At 36.3% G+C, this 15,399-nt stretch overlaps 1 protein-coding gene across 3 annotated transcripts in view; it reads right to left on the minus strand.

Annotated features, from left to right (window-relative positions):
- STAP1 (signal transducing adaptor family member 1) overlaps window positions 1-13,149 on the minus strand; it is a 29,174-nt gene extending 16,025 nt beyond the window's left edge. For all 3 annotated transcript variants that reach the window (XM_043906630.1, XM_043906632.1, XM_043906631.1), the window contains exons 1-2: window positions 12,942-13,149; window positions 4,572-4,643 (exon numbers count right to left, since the gene is read on the minus strand). In XM_043906630.1, coding sequence (XP_043762565.1) covers window positions 4,572-4,643; window positions 12,942-13,061 — 192 coding nt within the window. In that variant the 5' untranslated portion in view covers window positions 13,062-13,149. The remainder of the gene's footprint in view (window positions 1-4,571; window positions 4,644-12,941) is intronic.
- Window positions 13,150-15,399: the final 2,250 nt, after the last annotated feature.

The following is a 15,399-nucleotide window of genomic DNA, read 5'->3' on the forward strand; positions in this document are numbered from 1 at the left end:
TTAGGCTTTGTGGTCCATATACAGTTTTTGTTGCAAATGCTTATTTGTTTTTTTAAACGACAGTTTTAAAATGTGAAAAATAAAAAGAAAATTTAAAAAAATGTGAAAAATATTCTTAGCTCATAGACTATACAAAAACAGGTCATAGGCTAAATTTGGCTCAAAGATCACAGTTTGCTGATCTAAACCAGAAAGTGAAGGGGAAAATGTCAGTATTGCAGATGAAATTTTAAAGTTTGCTGTCTCTCAAGCTTTTTCATTGTAAACAGAACAAAAAGTGACAAAATATTCTTCCATAATTCAAAAATCATTATCTCACTCAACAAAGATGTTGCTCATGTCATTAATAAATGGGTGACATTCTTATATACATAAGTATTGCTTTGCTTGCCTCTTACTCATTAATGTAAACAAAAACATTGGCCAACATTCATGTCAAATATAATATTTAATGACAATAAAAATATTAGGGAAACAGCAGATTAGAAAACAACTCCATCTGTCAAATCATAATTGAATAATAAATTGACTACAGATACAGGTTCAGAAAAATCAATGAAAGTATTCTGTGAGAATTAATTGCCTGTATGGAAGTTAGTAAAGAGTATGTATTTTACTGTGTACTACACATTCTCTGTATCAGTAATACCTATAATAAATATATATGTTCATATATAATTCTTCCTGGGAAGCCATTGTTCAGCATTTACCAAATGCTTCTGGTTCAGTTCAGTTTAGTCGCTCAGTTGTGTTACACTTTTTGCAACCCCATGGACTACAGCATGCCAGGCTTCCCTGTCCTTCACTATCTTCCAGAGTTTTCTCAAACTTGTGTCCACTGAGTCAGTAATGCCACTGAACCATCTCATCCTTTGTCACACCCTTCTCTCCCTGCCCTCAGTCTTTCCCAGCATCAGGATCTTTTCCGAGTTGCTCTTTGCATCAGGTGGCCAAAGTGTTGGAGCTTCAGCTTCAGCGTCAGTCTTCAAATGAATATTCAGGACTGACATACTGCTGGTTATAAGGATCCCATTAAGACATTTCTATCTTATTCTAGTATAATAAAAACATTCCTTCTAAGCAGTTGGTCTATGTGGACTGGTCTGTATGCGGCTGACCAGACGTGCTCTGCAATATCTGAAAGATTAGGACCGTCTCTAATCTTATTAGGTATTATTATATTAGGTATAATTTTTTGCTAAATCCCCCTCATCCTTGACTTCTTTTTATCTGCTTTTACTTTCCTCTCTGTCATGCCCAATATAACTTATTTTATTATATTCTTGTTTATACTTATTCTAGTTTTCTGACTAAGGTAAGGCATAAAATTAAGGAAATGAATTTTTTTCCAGAGCTATTCCTGTATTGATATGGTTAAGGGTAAGTCTGGGTTGGTCTATTTATCTTCAGTGAACAAAGAATAATTAAAAATAGAAGCGGAGGTATAAGGGAAGGGGCACAAAATTTTTAAATTACACAGAATCTTTTTCTGATAAATTATCTAAAGCTAAAGGAGGAAGCAACAGAGGAAGAAATGGTGGAGTTAGATAAAGTATCATAAGCTCAACTACAGATTAGAAGAAAGGAGTCTATCTTTTGTTTTTAATTGTAGTATTGTAAGAGCCTTAGTGGTCATCTGTCTAATCTAGCTGCCCTCTGATGCTTGAGTCTCCCCCAGGGTATTCCTCCATGCAGTCATCCAGCCTGTGTTGGAACATCTTGAACAACATGAAACTTACATCCTCCACAGCTCTGCCTGTGGCAAGGTTTTTCTTGTATTAAGCCACAGTTTTTCCCTAGACAGTTTCCATCCATGGGAACTAGTCCCTCTCCCCTGGAATAACACTAAACAGATTCAGTGACTCTTTCACATGACCCCTGACAGTCTTTCAAATATTTAAAGGCAGCTTTAAATTCTTCCCTTCTTGTTGTTCAGTCATTCAGTTGTGTCTGACTCTCTGACCCCATGGACAAGCCAGGCCTCCCTGTCCTTCACCATCTCCTGAAGTTTGCTCAAACTCATGTCCATTGAGTCGATGATGCCATCCAACTGTCTCATCCTCTGTCACCCCCTTCTCCTCCTGCCTTTAACCTTTCCCAGCATCAGGGTGTTTTCTACTGAGTCAGCTCTTTGCATCAGGTGGCCGAAGTATTGGAGCTTCAGCTTCAGCATCAGTCCTTCCAATGAATATTCAGGACTGATTTCCTTTAGGATTGACTGGTTTATCTCCTTGCTGTCCAAAGGACTCTCCAGAGTCTTCTCCAACATCACAGTTTGAAGGCATCAGTTATTCGGCACTCAGCCTTTTTTATTGTCCAACTCTCACATCCGTACATGACTACTGGAAAAACCATAGTGTTCATTATATGGACCTTTGTCGGCAAAGTAATGTCTCTGCTTTTTAATATGCTATCTAGGTTTGTCATTGCTATTATTCCCTTCTTACAGGCTACGTATCTACAGATCTCATTTGTTCTATCTCTGTGCTTTCTCCTAAACTATCACTGAAAAAATTCCCCAAAAGTCTGCATCCTCTTTTAACAAAACTGGTAGATGGGCGATTCCACAGAATTTCATTATTCCACAGTCTCTTCATGGGTCATGGTTAAGAGTGCTGGCTCAAGAACAAGATCTGGGTTATACCCCCTGCATTAGCTTTCTGATCATGTACAAGTTTTTTAGTCTTAAATTTCACAGTTCTCATCTAGAAAGTTGGGATTAAAATAGTACCCACTCTGCAGGGTGGTTGTGAAAATTGAGATAATATAGGTAAAATGCTTAAATGCTTACTATATGCCAGCTACTCTCTTACGTCTTTATTATTTCTAAGTCTTTAGACTCTCTTTAGTCCTTTTACTTACTATTGCATTTAATTTGGGCGCGGGAGGGGGGACTTTATGAGATGGGCTACTGTTTCCATCCTACTTTTGATTTGAATCTGATTATGTTGGAGATCTTTCATTTGCTCCTCTAGAGTCACTTTTATTCCTTCACCATCTAACACTGTGCGCCAGGAGCAAGAACTCTCTGGACAAGATGAAGGGCTTCCTTCACCTCTGACTTCTGTTGGGCTGGAACACTGGTGAACACTGGCAGGAGATCAAAAGAACAAGGAGGGTGAGGTCGGATGTTTATTACTCTGTACAATTGCTTCCTCTGTCAAAGATCACATTCTTTTCAAGGCAGTCTTCTGCTCTCTCGGGACTCTCCTTCTCTTTCCTCTCCTCGTAGGTGTGGTAATGGGCCCTGTTACAGAGCCTCAGGTTCTGTACTAGCCTTTGTGGTTTTCTTACTTCCTGTCCACTGCTTTGAATATAGTATCTTCACTAAACTATCTTTGAATTACCTAATTTGAGAGGTCATCTGTTTCCTACCAGTACCCTATCTGATACACTGAACACAGAGGGGTTAGCTAAATAGCCCAAGATCCCAAAATGGCACCTTGAACAGGGGCAGGACTGGGACAAAAACCTGGTAGTCTACCTAAAGACCATGCTCCCAATCACTAAGTTGTACCTCTCTTGCCACGGAGTAAGTAAATAGCAACTATTAACTCTCTCACATACATGTATTGTACAAGGTTTAGGCCAAGGTCTTTTTTATTTTCACTGACATCAGTGGGAATTTGGAGACAAGACAGAGAAATTAATTTTGCTAAAATTTATCTTATGGTATTTGAAAACACCTTTATATAAATCTTATCTCTATCCAGAAATCTGGTGAAAGATGACCATTTTAAGTTTGTTTTCTGTTTGTGTTTTTAAATGACTTCTGGTTAGCTTACCATTAATGGTGCTGAAATGCTTGCAGGTAAGATATATCACATAGACTCTTTTTCTGTATCTTTCATTCAATCTAGTCATGTGATAACCATGTTCTAGAAGTGTGGGCTACTGCATCCATGGTCTAAAATATTTACATTAAGTTATTGAATTATAAAACCTCATAAGCATAGCATTCCAAGGTAGGCATGCATTTGCTACTAAATGCTACATTTTATTTATGGAAAAAATGAAATGCACCATTTTCAATTTTTTTGTGGGTAAATTGAAATATAAACCAATTATTTAGAATTAATACAAATAAATAATCTCAGAATTTCTTTACTGTTATCCTCATGATTGAGCTCTACAAAGTCCTGTCTCATGGGGTTTGTTTGTGTCTTTCTAGAAAATTTAAATTGTGACATACTCTATGTTACCAGGCTTTGGGATCATCTAGTTCCCTTCAGATTATAAATACATGCTATAGCAAGACTAAAAGTAGGGGAAATTAAAGCCATCACTTGGTAGTAGGCAATTTGTATCCAGATGTTTAGCTAAAATTTTCACTTCTCAACTAAGTTTTTGTTATCAGGCTCAGAAAGAAAAGAATGCAAAGTTAAAAATATGAGTTAATACCTTCTTCTGAGTTGCCCAGGAAATTTTACCATGGATCACAGATATAAATGTTCTTTTTTCAATTGGTTATACTAGCACATCTTTACTTTCAGAAGGCAGAAAATGAATAACAGACTATATGACAAGTATTTATTGGAAAAAAATTGAATCAGCTGAACATGTCTACTTACTGTTGTACTTTTTTTGTCAGTGTAAAAGAAAAGTGTAGTTCCTCTCAACTCTGTCCAGTAATGCTTATACTCCTGCAGGAAAGAAATTGTAAGCATTATTTCATTATGTATACTCAACTATTTTCCTGTTGATATTTCCCTTTGTAACTTTCTTAATTTCTGTGTGATATATGGTTCTTCTTTATCCTGAGATAAATAACCTTTTTTATGGCTTAATTTTACTTTTATTTCCTCCATTAAATCCTTCACAAATTTTAGTATGTGGCATGTAGTGGGGATGTAATTTGATTTTTATTTAAACACATTATTTTCCAAAACTTTCCTCATTGATTCAAGACTCAACTTCCTGTGCAGTTTCAATGAAAGCTTTCACTTATAATCAAGGGATCAGGTTAGAACAAAGCATTTAATGTCTACCTTCCAAGACAGTTGAAAGGATTGAACGAATTAAAAGACATAGATCACTTAGCATAGTACATGGCTCATAGTTTAGGTTCAATAAATAGAATATATAGATCAAGGAAATATGAGCAATTGATAATGATAAAAATACATAATCAAAGCTGAAATTTTAATCCAAATTTCATTCATGTGCTGAACATTTCATAATTAACATATTTGCTTTATTATGAGTTCTATAGGAAAGCAAATTTTTTTAAGTTTAAAATATTTAAGTAATCTAGTAAGGCTCTTGACCAAGTGAAAGGCTATTAGATAAGAACTTAACATCTATGAAGAGTGGCCGTATTACAAAAGATTGGCAAGGGTGGTAGTTGTGGGGGCGGGGGGAGTGGTTAAAGAATTAAAAAAAATAAAAATCCTTCCACATCTAAACACTTACCTTTATACCCAGCTCTTTGCATGTTTTGAAAAATTCCAGTTAGTTTTATGAACATGTTGATCTTTCCTTCCTTTAGGGTTTACTAAGCTGGGTTTTCAGATGTTAGATTATCTTGACTTATATGGAGGACCAATGTAAGAAAATCAAATCAGGAATTTTTTTCTTTTGCTTATAAATGTGAAGACACTCTTACGTGTTATGGTATTTTGTATCTCGTTAATAATGACTTAGCATTTGCCTTTTTCTGATCAGCAAACTGTTGGTCACCTCTTCAGAATTTATATACTTATTTTCTCAAATAATGGGAACACTATAACCTATCTTGCTTTAATTTTCCTTGGCTCTCAAAAAGCTCAAGATTAAATTGATTCTGAATTACAGCAACCACCTTTCTCACGGTCTTAATAGAACCTATTTTCTCACTTTGTCTTCATGGCTGATAAGGTGCTATATTACTTTTTCCTCTATAACAAGCCACCCTAAAACTTAGTGGACTAAAACAGTGAGAATTTTCTATTTCTCCTCATCCTGCGGCTGACTGATGATACTCTGGATCCGGGTATACTTGGCTATGACTTAATGGTCTAGGGTGTCCTCATTCACTTGCTTGGGGTCTTGGCTGGGACTGTAAAATGACTGTGTGTTAGTATAAGAAATATTTTTAGTCTTTGTTCCCGAGTTCCTGGTATAGAGATTCTAAACCACTTGGAATTTCCTAAAGAAGTGTTTTTGTTACTCCTAGTGAACCCCTTTACATCGCATCAGAATTTTTACTAATGAGGTAATTTAGGGTGGGACCTCTAGATAGCTTCAGGATGGGTCTAGTCACCAAAAGAACAAATAATTAGAGGGTTGGAGCTTTCAGCCCCACCTACCAACCTCCAAGAAGGAAGAGGTTAAGCTTTATAAAAACTCTTGAACAACGAGATTTAATAAGCTTCCACGTGCCAGAGGGGTGGTATACCTCATCTCCACAGAGACAGTAACAAGTGTGCTTAGGATACTTCCAGACCTCGACCTCTTCATATAGATGTTCATTTGTTTCCCTTTTCAGTAAATGTAAGCAGTGTTTTCCTGAATTCTGTGAGCCATTCTAGTAAATTGTCAAATCTTGGGAAAGCGTCCTGGGAACCCTGATTTATAGCCAGTCAGTGAGAAGGACAGGAGATCTGGGACCTGTGGCTAGTGGTTGAAGTAGGAGATAGTTTCGTGGGACTCAGCTCTTAATTAAGCTGTGGGGTCTTCACTAAATTTGAGTAGGTAATTAGTATCAGAATTGAACTGAATTGTTGAACACCCAGTTGATGTCCAAGAGAATCAGAGAATTGGTTTTTGGTGCTAGAAACCACCCCACTCAAACAACTGAATCACACTCCATGCAGTCTCATCTTCCAATCAGCAGCCTAGACTTGTTCACGTGCTGGCAGAAGGAATGCCCAGGGACAAGAGCGGGCAAAACCCAAAGTGCAAGTCCTGCCTGACTCTCGGCTTTTGTCACATTTATCAGAGCATGACCCAATCTAGATTCAAGGGGCAGAAAAATAGACTCAGTCTCTTTATGGAAGGACCAGAAAAGTCACATTTCCAAGGGGAGTGTATACAGTGAGGATTGAACAAACTGATGGTAGTCCTGCAGCAACCTACATCAGGGGCACAGATGGAACTTGGAGCACAGTTTCTCCGTCCAAGTCTTGTGCTCTTTCTTCTTCATCCTACCTCTCAATGCAGAGTGGGCTATAATATAATGTAATGAACCTGCTGGTGCTTTCTGAACCAATAACTGACGACTAAAGAACAATTCCAAAGGGCATAGGATTGACGTTATCAGTCAATAGATGGTTCCCAAAGGAGCAATTATAAAACTGGGCAAAGAGATTCTTCCTTTTGTCTGAAATCCAGATGCCAATATATACCTGACACATCTTGGAGTCAAGCAGTTTAATAAGGCAACAGAATAAACCTTAATTTCAGTCCCTATTAGAAGTCTTTTATTGCCTTATTTTCACATAGGATTAAAAAAAAAAAAAAAGTTAAAGGCATTGAAATAACCCTTTGCCCGGTGTCTCTGCTGCTTTCATTCGTCCTCCAGTCTCTCCTGCATGGTACTGCTAGAATTACCTCCTCTGCAGAGAGTAGGACTGAGTATCTAAGAGGTAACTTTGGGAGACAGGATCCTCAACTCGGTCCCTTGCCGTCATCTCTTAGCTCAGCCTACCACACAGAGAGGATGTTCTGCTCGGTTCCTGCCATGTGACAGAGGGTCTCCAAGAGGGATAGGCAGAGGTCCGTTCCGTGCTGGGGGAACTAAGAGCTCATATGCAGCAACTAAGAGTTTGTACGCTTCAACTAAAAAAAAAATCCCGTATGCCGAAGGAAGATTGAAGATCCCACGTGCTGCAACTAAGCCCCAAGACAGTCAAATCAATAAAAAAAAAAAAAATCATAAAGACTACTTAAATCTGGGGTAAAGTGTCAACACAGTTTTAGCCTTGAGTCTAAACCACATATTGATAGAATTTATTAATAAGAGTAACATTCTTTCCACATGGTAATTTGCATGGGTGTGTGACAGTGGTAGCATCTAAAAATCTCTAAAATAGATCTCTTTCAATGGGATTCTGTACAAGAAGATATTTTGTAAACTCGAATAATGAAATTCATTGTCATTCCTATATGAAATCATGCTTTCATATGGTCTTAAGTAAAGAGATAGAAAACTGCATTGAGAAATTTGGTTTGAAAAGTTGCTAACCTATACTGTCTCTATGATCAGCCCAGTGTTCTGTAAACACTGTGAAACTATATTGTCTCTCTGTTGAAAAAGTACTTGAATTTTCTCAGAATTGACTTGAGATTAAATAATAAAACAATTCAGTTTTATCGTGGAGTTTAAAAAAAACAAACCATATCTCTCTTTTTAAGGCTTTTACATTCTGCTCTAATAGGAAGTCTCTCAATGCAAGGAGCAAGTCAAGGATACATGACATTTTGGAACTAGGATGGAGGTGAGGAAGTGGGGAGGAGTTTGGAATATAGGCATATTGGTTAGAGAATTGAATCACAGGTTGTGTAGTTTTACTGAAGTATGGCATCTAAGATCAAGTCCAAACCCGAGATTTTATGATTCCTGGAGGAAAAGAAAACAAGAGAAAAGCCTGTAGTCAAAGTCTACCACTGTGTTAATCTTCTTAATTAGCCTCATCAGTATTAACCTACCATAAGATAGAAAAACTAAAATCGCTAATAGCAGCCAAAGTTTATTTCATTCCTTCTATATACACATGCTTACATGCATCTATGCTTCTGAGAAAAATTATAGAGGTGCTCAGTCATGAGAGAATGGTATGAATTGCACAGAGTTAATGAGGGAAACATGGGAGCATTACTGATAAATACACATAGATTTTTAGAAAGGATAAAGGAGGGCTTATTAAATGAGGGAAAAAGCAAGAACAAAAGACACTGAGTTGAGAAGAAGGCAGCCAGGAGGAAAAGGAAGATTATAAATATCAGTGGGCCCTGTGAACACCAACCACAGCCACAAACCTAAGAATACTTCTAATTTACATTCAGTAGGCAGAGACCTGCAGGTCATAGTCTGGGTTTGGTTTCTGAGAAGTGCTCCTGAAAACTAGTATAATTTAAGTCATCTATAAATATCAATTGTAATGACCAGCATCTAGGTATATATTTATATCTACAGCAATAATGTAAATATTTTAAAAATTAAATTTGAAGGACCTGTTTTTGAATTAAATACATTTAATACAAGATGTCTTATTTTTAAGCAGTCACTTGTGTTCAGTGGCTGAAGTAAGAAAAGATACTGAAATAGGCCTTTTGAATTTATCACTAGCTCCATTATCATTAGATGACCTTGTATTTAGGGTTTAAGGTGACTATTATTTTCATTCATTAAGCAATTGTTTTTGAAAGTCTACTGAGCTTACTGTTGAGCTCAGTGTGATGAAGAATCTAGTGATTAGACATCCCCAACCTTGAGAAACCCAATAAATGGAATTAGAACTTTAGTTTGAAAGGCAGAATGATGTCAAATGCTTTGCAATAAAATCCCAGCTGGGTTCTTTATGGTGAGGCACTTTGAACATAAACTCTGTGAGCAGCAATTCACTCATCTTGAAGTGGATAAAATAATTTCTACCCAGAAGAATTACTGTAAGGACCAGAGAGACAGGACATTAAGAGCCTAACATATCTCCCATGTTCACACCTCAAGAAAATATGCTCATATATTCCATTTGATCATCACAGCAACCCATTCAGTTATACAAGAGAGTAACTGTCCGTTTTACAAAACAGGAAACAGATGAAAAGATATGAGGGATTGCCCAAGTTCCACAGGAGGACCGATACATCTCCTGGCACCCAGGACTCTTTTCTCATTGATGTAACTAGTAAAAATGGGTGACAGTGCAAATCCAGTAAAGCTCCTCTCTATCCCCTGTCCCCAATAAAAAGTTCCTTCCTTTTTCCCTCTTGTGGGTGAATAAACGTTCTTTGGTTAAGGAAGGATGTTGTATAGTAGTCTACAAAGTGTGGCACTAAACCCTGGAAGCATGTAAGATGATCTCACTGGGGAAGAAATTTTTAGAATATCTATTCATATTTCATTTATTTCATCTTTCTTCTTTCCTTGCATATAGTCAGTCATTTTTTGGACTTAGTACAGGAGCACACCATAATTTCTAAACAAATTAATATTCTTACGTTAGAGATCTATGTTCAAAATATTTTCTTGAAAGGAGTGTGTCATTTTAAAAACTTGGAAAGCACTAGCATAGAGAACTTTTTGAGAGCACAGCAAAGCCCTAAACTTTTTCTAAATGAATTAGTGGCAGCTGGAGGACTAGTCAGAGAAATGTTACTTTGATGCTATTTTAATGGTCATATTCTATGTTCAGGCTAATAAGAAGACATATTACATACAGTGTTTTTAATTTGAACATATCACAGTTTGAAGAAACTGAGATGTTACCCAAACTCTCTCTTATTTTCAAATAGTTCCCAAAAAATGAGAATTTTGCACATTTCTAAAAGCTGTGATGCAATGGGTATCTCATTGTATCACCTAATGGCTTTTATTATCTAATAAATCTAATCATCCAGAAATTCTAGTGTTGTGGGCTAAGTAAATTTTCCCACATTTTCACCGTAAAAATTATGTACTTTTATGGGTTCTCGACCTCGAGAGTCCTTTGGCTCCTCTTTTTATGTTTTTTTCCTCCCCCTGGGCCTGCCCTATGCAAATTGGGCTCAGCCAGGAGTGCTGTTCTACCTGAAGTCCTCACTCCGGTCCTCGGACCTTTTTTTGACCTTCCTTTGTTCTATTTTTGCTGGCTTTTCCCTTCCTTGCCTTTTAGACACTGCCATTTTGGACTCCTTCTCCCTATTCTGACTACCTAACAGATCCATGGACCTCGGAATTGCGGTTAAAATGGTATATGTTAGCACATTTTCTTAAGGGCAAATCTTGATTCTTAAAAGTGCCCCTGTCAAAGAAGACCTTCTATACACCTTTGGTTCACCTCCCTTTCAAAAATTTCTTGGCACTTTGCTGCCACTTGCCTAGAAATCCCAGTAGTCTCCTTAACTTTCTCTCATTGCTTCTGTTTTCAAGCACTCTAATTATCACCATGGCCCTCCTTTGAGCCGGATTAAAAGCTGATTTTAGTATGTTAATAAGAATGTGATAGATAATAAAATAGAAGGGGAATGAATCTAATCTCTAGTATGAGGCAGGTGTTTTATATTTGTTATCCCTTTAATCCTTGAAACCACCTTGTTAGTAGACATTACTGTTGTTCGTTTGCTCTCTTCTCTCTGATGTATAAGTAAAAGATACTTTGCTATGAATTCAAGTGGAAGCACAAGTTAATTTCCTCCAAAACATTTACACCTATAGTTTGTTCTTTCCATTTCAAAGTATGCTTTCTAAGAAAAGTTAGACTGGCATTCGGGTAAGTGAGTCATCACTCCTGACTAACCGAACCCTCACGAAGTTAGGGGTTTTGTATTTTATTCATATTCTCTGAAGCTGAGTGTGATGTTTGGTGCATAGGAAACACAAAATAAACACTGCTTAAATGAATGAATTGATTAAGCACTGGCTGTATCCCAGGCATTATACCTTGAGAGGTAAGTCATATTCTCTCCATTTTATAGTTGAGGAAATTTAGTCTCAAGGAAATTGAGTAACTTGTATAAAATCACAGAATATAAGTGGCAAAACCATTAGGTAAAAACATGTTTTACTGACACTCTAAAATCCTTGTTTTTTCTACTATCCAGACCAATGGAATGCTCTTTTTAAACACTATTGGGGACCCAGTACCAGAAATAGTCATTACAAAGTCTTTGGAAAAATTTCAATAAATAGACAAGTTTAAATTACAATCTAAAAATTTCTTTTTCCCAACTCCCCTTTCCTGGCATGTAACTGACAGATATTACTAATTCATGTTTAACACCATAACAGAATACAAATTACCATGTCTTTCCTCTCCAATATTAAATGATCTGATTATATATACAAGAAATATGAGTGTGCTGCTACAGATATTTTTACACACACAAATTTTCTGTAAGCATTAATAAATCCTCTGAAAATATATTTTTATTATTAAACATTTCTTAAGGCATTTCTCAAAAACCTAATTTTTTTCTAGCTTCAGTTAATGTTAACACTTCATAAAATTTGACCTAAGTTATTTCTTTTTTCTTTAGTCACAGACACTTCCGTGTTTATGTCCTATTCATTTCAAATTATGCACAATTAGTATTTCAAAAGCACTAATTTTAATTAATTATGTTTTCACTTTTATGTTTAAAAAAATACAGAGTGCTTTGTGAATTTTCTTAGAGTGAATGTATTTATGTAGCTTAGTGTACACCTACCCATAAAGCACCCTAAGTATCATCTTTTTTTTTTCTAAGTATCATCTTTTAAAATCATTATCTTGAAAAGTGTCTTAGAACATATAACTAACTATACAGAATCTTAAACATTGTCAAGTTTATCATTGTCCCAATTTTTTCAAAAGTTTATCATGAAAAATAATTTGATCATTATTTGAAAACTTCAATCAAACCCAAGAGGAGCAGAAGTTTTAATTTCAGGAATAGTATAATTCTATCTTAATAGTACATGTCATCGTGGAAGCATAGTAGTACATTGCAGAGAAAATATATACCAAACATTTTATGTTCTAAGCTAAACTCTTCTGTGATATTTAAATACATTTTTTGGAAATTCAGGAATTTTTTTTACATTAGTGACTTAACATTAGAACCTTATATATTATTATACATAATACTCATATATACACACATATGAGTTCAAGCCATATGTTGTATTTAAATTATGTAAATTGGGATCATATTTCTTACCTTGGGAAAGAAGGTTCAATTCTAGCAGAAACAAGAAGGCCCTTGTTTCGTCATGTCACCATAAAATAAATTTTATATTAAGACAGCAGCTTCTAGTTTAATATGATCATCTATGGACTTACCTGGTATTCTGACCGCTTAACTAATAAAAAACCTTCAAAGTACAAGGGTAGAGCAGTAATCTTTGACCTTTCTTGGAAGATCCTGCGAGGGGCTGGTTTCGGGGGCTTCTTAGCCATCATACCCTCTCGTTGGTGTGCGGTTTGTTTCAACTTTATCCAGTTTCAGACAAAATGAGATCTCTTTTGTGTGAGAGGAAAGGGCAACTGTTCAAAGAGGAAGTCCCAGCTAAGAGTTTAAACCACCAATAGGACACACACGCACACTTTTTTTTCTTTACTTTTTGTGAGGTAAGAAAGAACAGGCGTAGACCAACTTTGAGAGGGTAATCTCTCAGGAAACTACATGTGTTTAGAATTACAATAGCAAAATAAACAGAAAAGTAATATCACCAGAGGATGAAAGGAACAGATGTGGAGATTACAGACTTTCAGGGAGACATCAAGGTCATATTTGTTTTCTCCCAACTTTTTTGTTTGTTGCTGCCCATTTTTATCCCGAGAAGACATGACTTGAATTAATTCCACTTAATTAAAAATTACTTCATAGATAACTGTATTAATACTATTTCTGTTTTAGGTACAGCTGGTCTTCTATCCAGATTCTACATGGATTCAATTGACTATACATAGAAAATTTTAGAAAAAAAATTCAGAAACTTCCAAAAGGCCAAACTTGAATTTCTCATGTTCTGAAAACTATTTTCATACATTGTATTAAGTATAATAAATAACTGAAATGATTTAAAGTATACAAGAGGATTTTGTAAGTTATATGCAAATGTTCTGCTATTTTATATAAGAAACTTGAGCATTCAAGGATTTTGGTATCTGGAGGGGTTCTGGAGCTGATCACCTACTGATAGCAAGGGAGGACCGCATTTCAGAACTGAACTTTGTTTAAATTTTTAGAAAAATGGTGCTATTTATCCCATGCCCATTTTGAAGGCTTACTTAATGTAAACTGCAGTTATGGGAATGTGATATTTTTTACTTTTTTGTCAATCAATATTTTGAGTTGGTCGTTTACTGGTGGATATCTGGCAAAATATGTCTGGCAGAGAAAGCTGTAAATTTTCAAACTTATATTTTGTTCTTTTTTGCTTTCTAAGCAGAGGATCACTGATGCTATGATGCATAGATGGCGTATGGCTACCTAGTAAGATTTATAGAGCTACACTGAGGCCCAAATGCATTCAGTATTTGCTTGTGGAAAATGGCCCTTGAGAGACTGGATTTGGTACAGCACTGTGCAAAAAATGATGGGAGAGAACACAGGAAGGAAATCTGGTTTGTTTTGCAAGGGTCTTGAGAGGTTCCACCATTTGCTATTTCACCCTTAAATATTACAGAGTTGCTTGAGGTCTAGGATGCAGCCCTGAGCATTCTTCCCTGTTAGACTAGCCTGTTCTCATCAGTCAAAGCAATACAGGAATCTCCAATCTGAGCCGCCTTTCCTAATGGAAAGACCATGTGGTTTTCCCCACCAGTATGGTTCTATTGGATCTTCAGCTATAGGTGTAAGGAATCAGATTGTCTACAAAATGAGGTGTGATGAAATAAAATTCCTGTTTTATAGCCAGACAAGAAAAATTTAAACATAAAAATTTTCTCTGCCCATTTGGGCCTCTTTCTTCTCTCCCATTCAGTGTGTTCAGTATTGTGTATCTGCATTAATCAGGCCTCCCCGGGAGATAACCTTCCTTCTCAATCTAGTAAGGAGGTGTGATGACCCACCACTTGCTTTGTACCAGCATGTGTAAACTGTCATTATGTTTTTGACCTAAAACTCTTTGCCTCAAAAACTTATATAATGGTGTTTTGATCTCTAAAAAGCAGAACAGTCCTTAGAACTTTCTGAAAGGTTGTTCCCGAGGTTATAATCCTCAGGTTGGCTTGAATAAAGTTTTACATTTCTTTCTTAGATGTACTATTGATTAACTTTTTCATTCACATGCATGGCGTAGTTGGCAAGATACAAGTGAGAGGGTAACAGGCAGGAAGGCCAGGGGTCTCCAAACAGAGGAAATAGGCTGCCAGTGACAGACATTTTTCTCTCTTAAGTGGCAGGAGGAAACAAACTAGCAATAGTTTTTTCCTTCTCTATACAAATTTAAAAGAAGGTTTCTCTTAAAATACTGTGTTGCCATGACACCTGGTTTCACCTGAAGCTAACTATTCTCAAACCCTGAGTTAACCATTACATTTTTCTTATGGAAATTTGTCTTAAGCTATGTTAATGTGCCATGCATTTACCCCAGACTCTGTCCTCAAGTCGTTCTGCCTAATGGCTCAGAACCTACTTGACAAACCAGTATGTTATACTCAGATATTGTTCCACTAATCTATGTAAATGAAACTATTTGTACGGTAATCTGCCCTTCTACAAGATTCAAGTCAATTGTTTTATGGCCTGGGATGAATCATCTGGTGCCAAGATTATCCCAAAATGTATCTTATG

The sequence above is a fragment of the Cervus elaphus genome, chromosome 6, assembly GCF_910594005.1.
Source record: "Cervus elaphus chromosome 6, mCerEla1.1, whole genome shotgun sequence".
Lineage (NCBI taxonomy): Eukaryota > Metazoa > Chordata > Mammalia > Artiodactyla > Cervidae > Cervus > Cervus elaphus.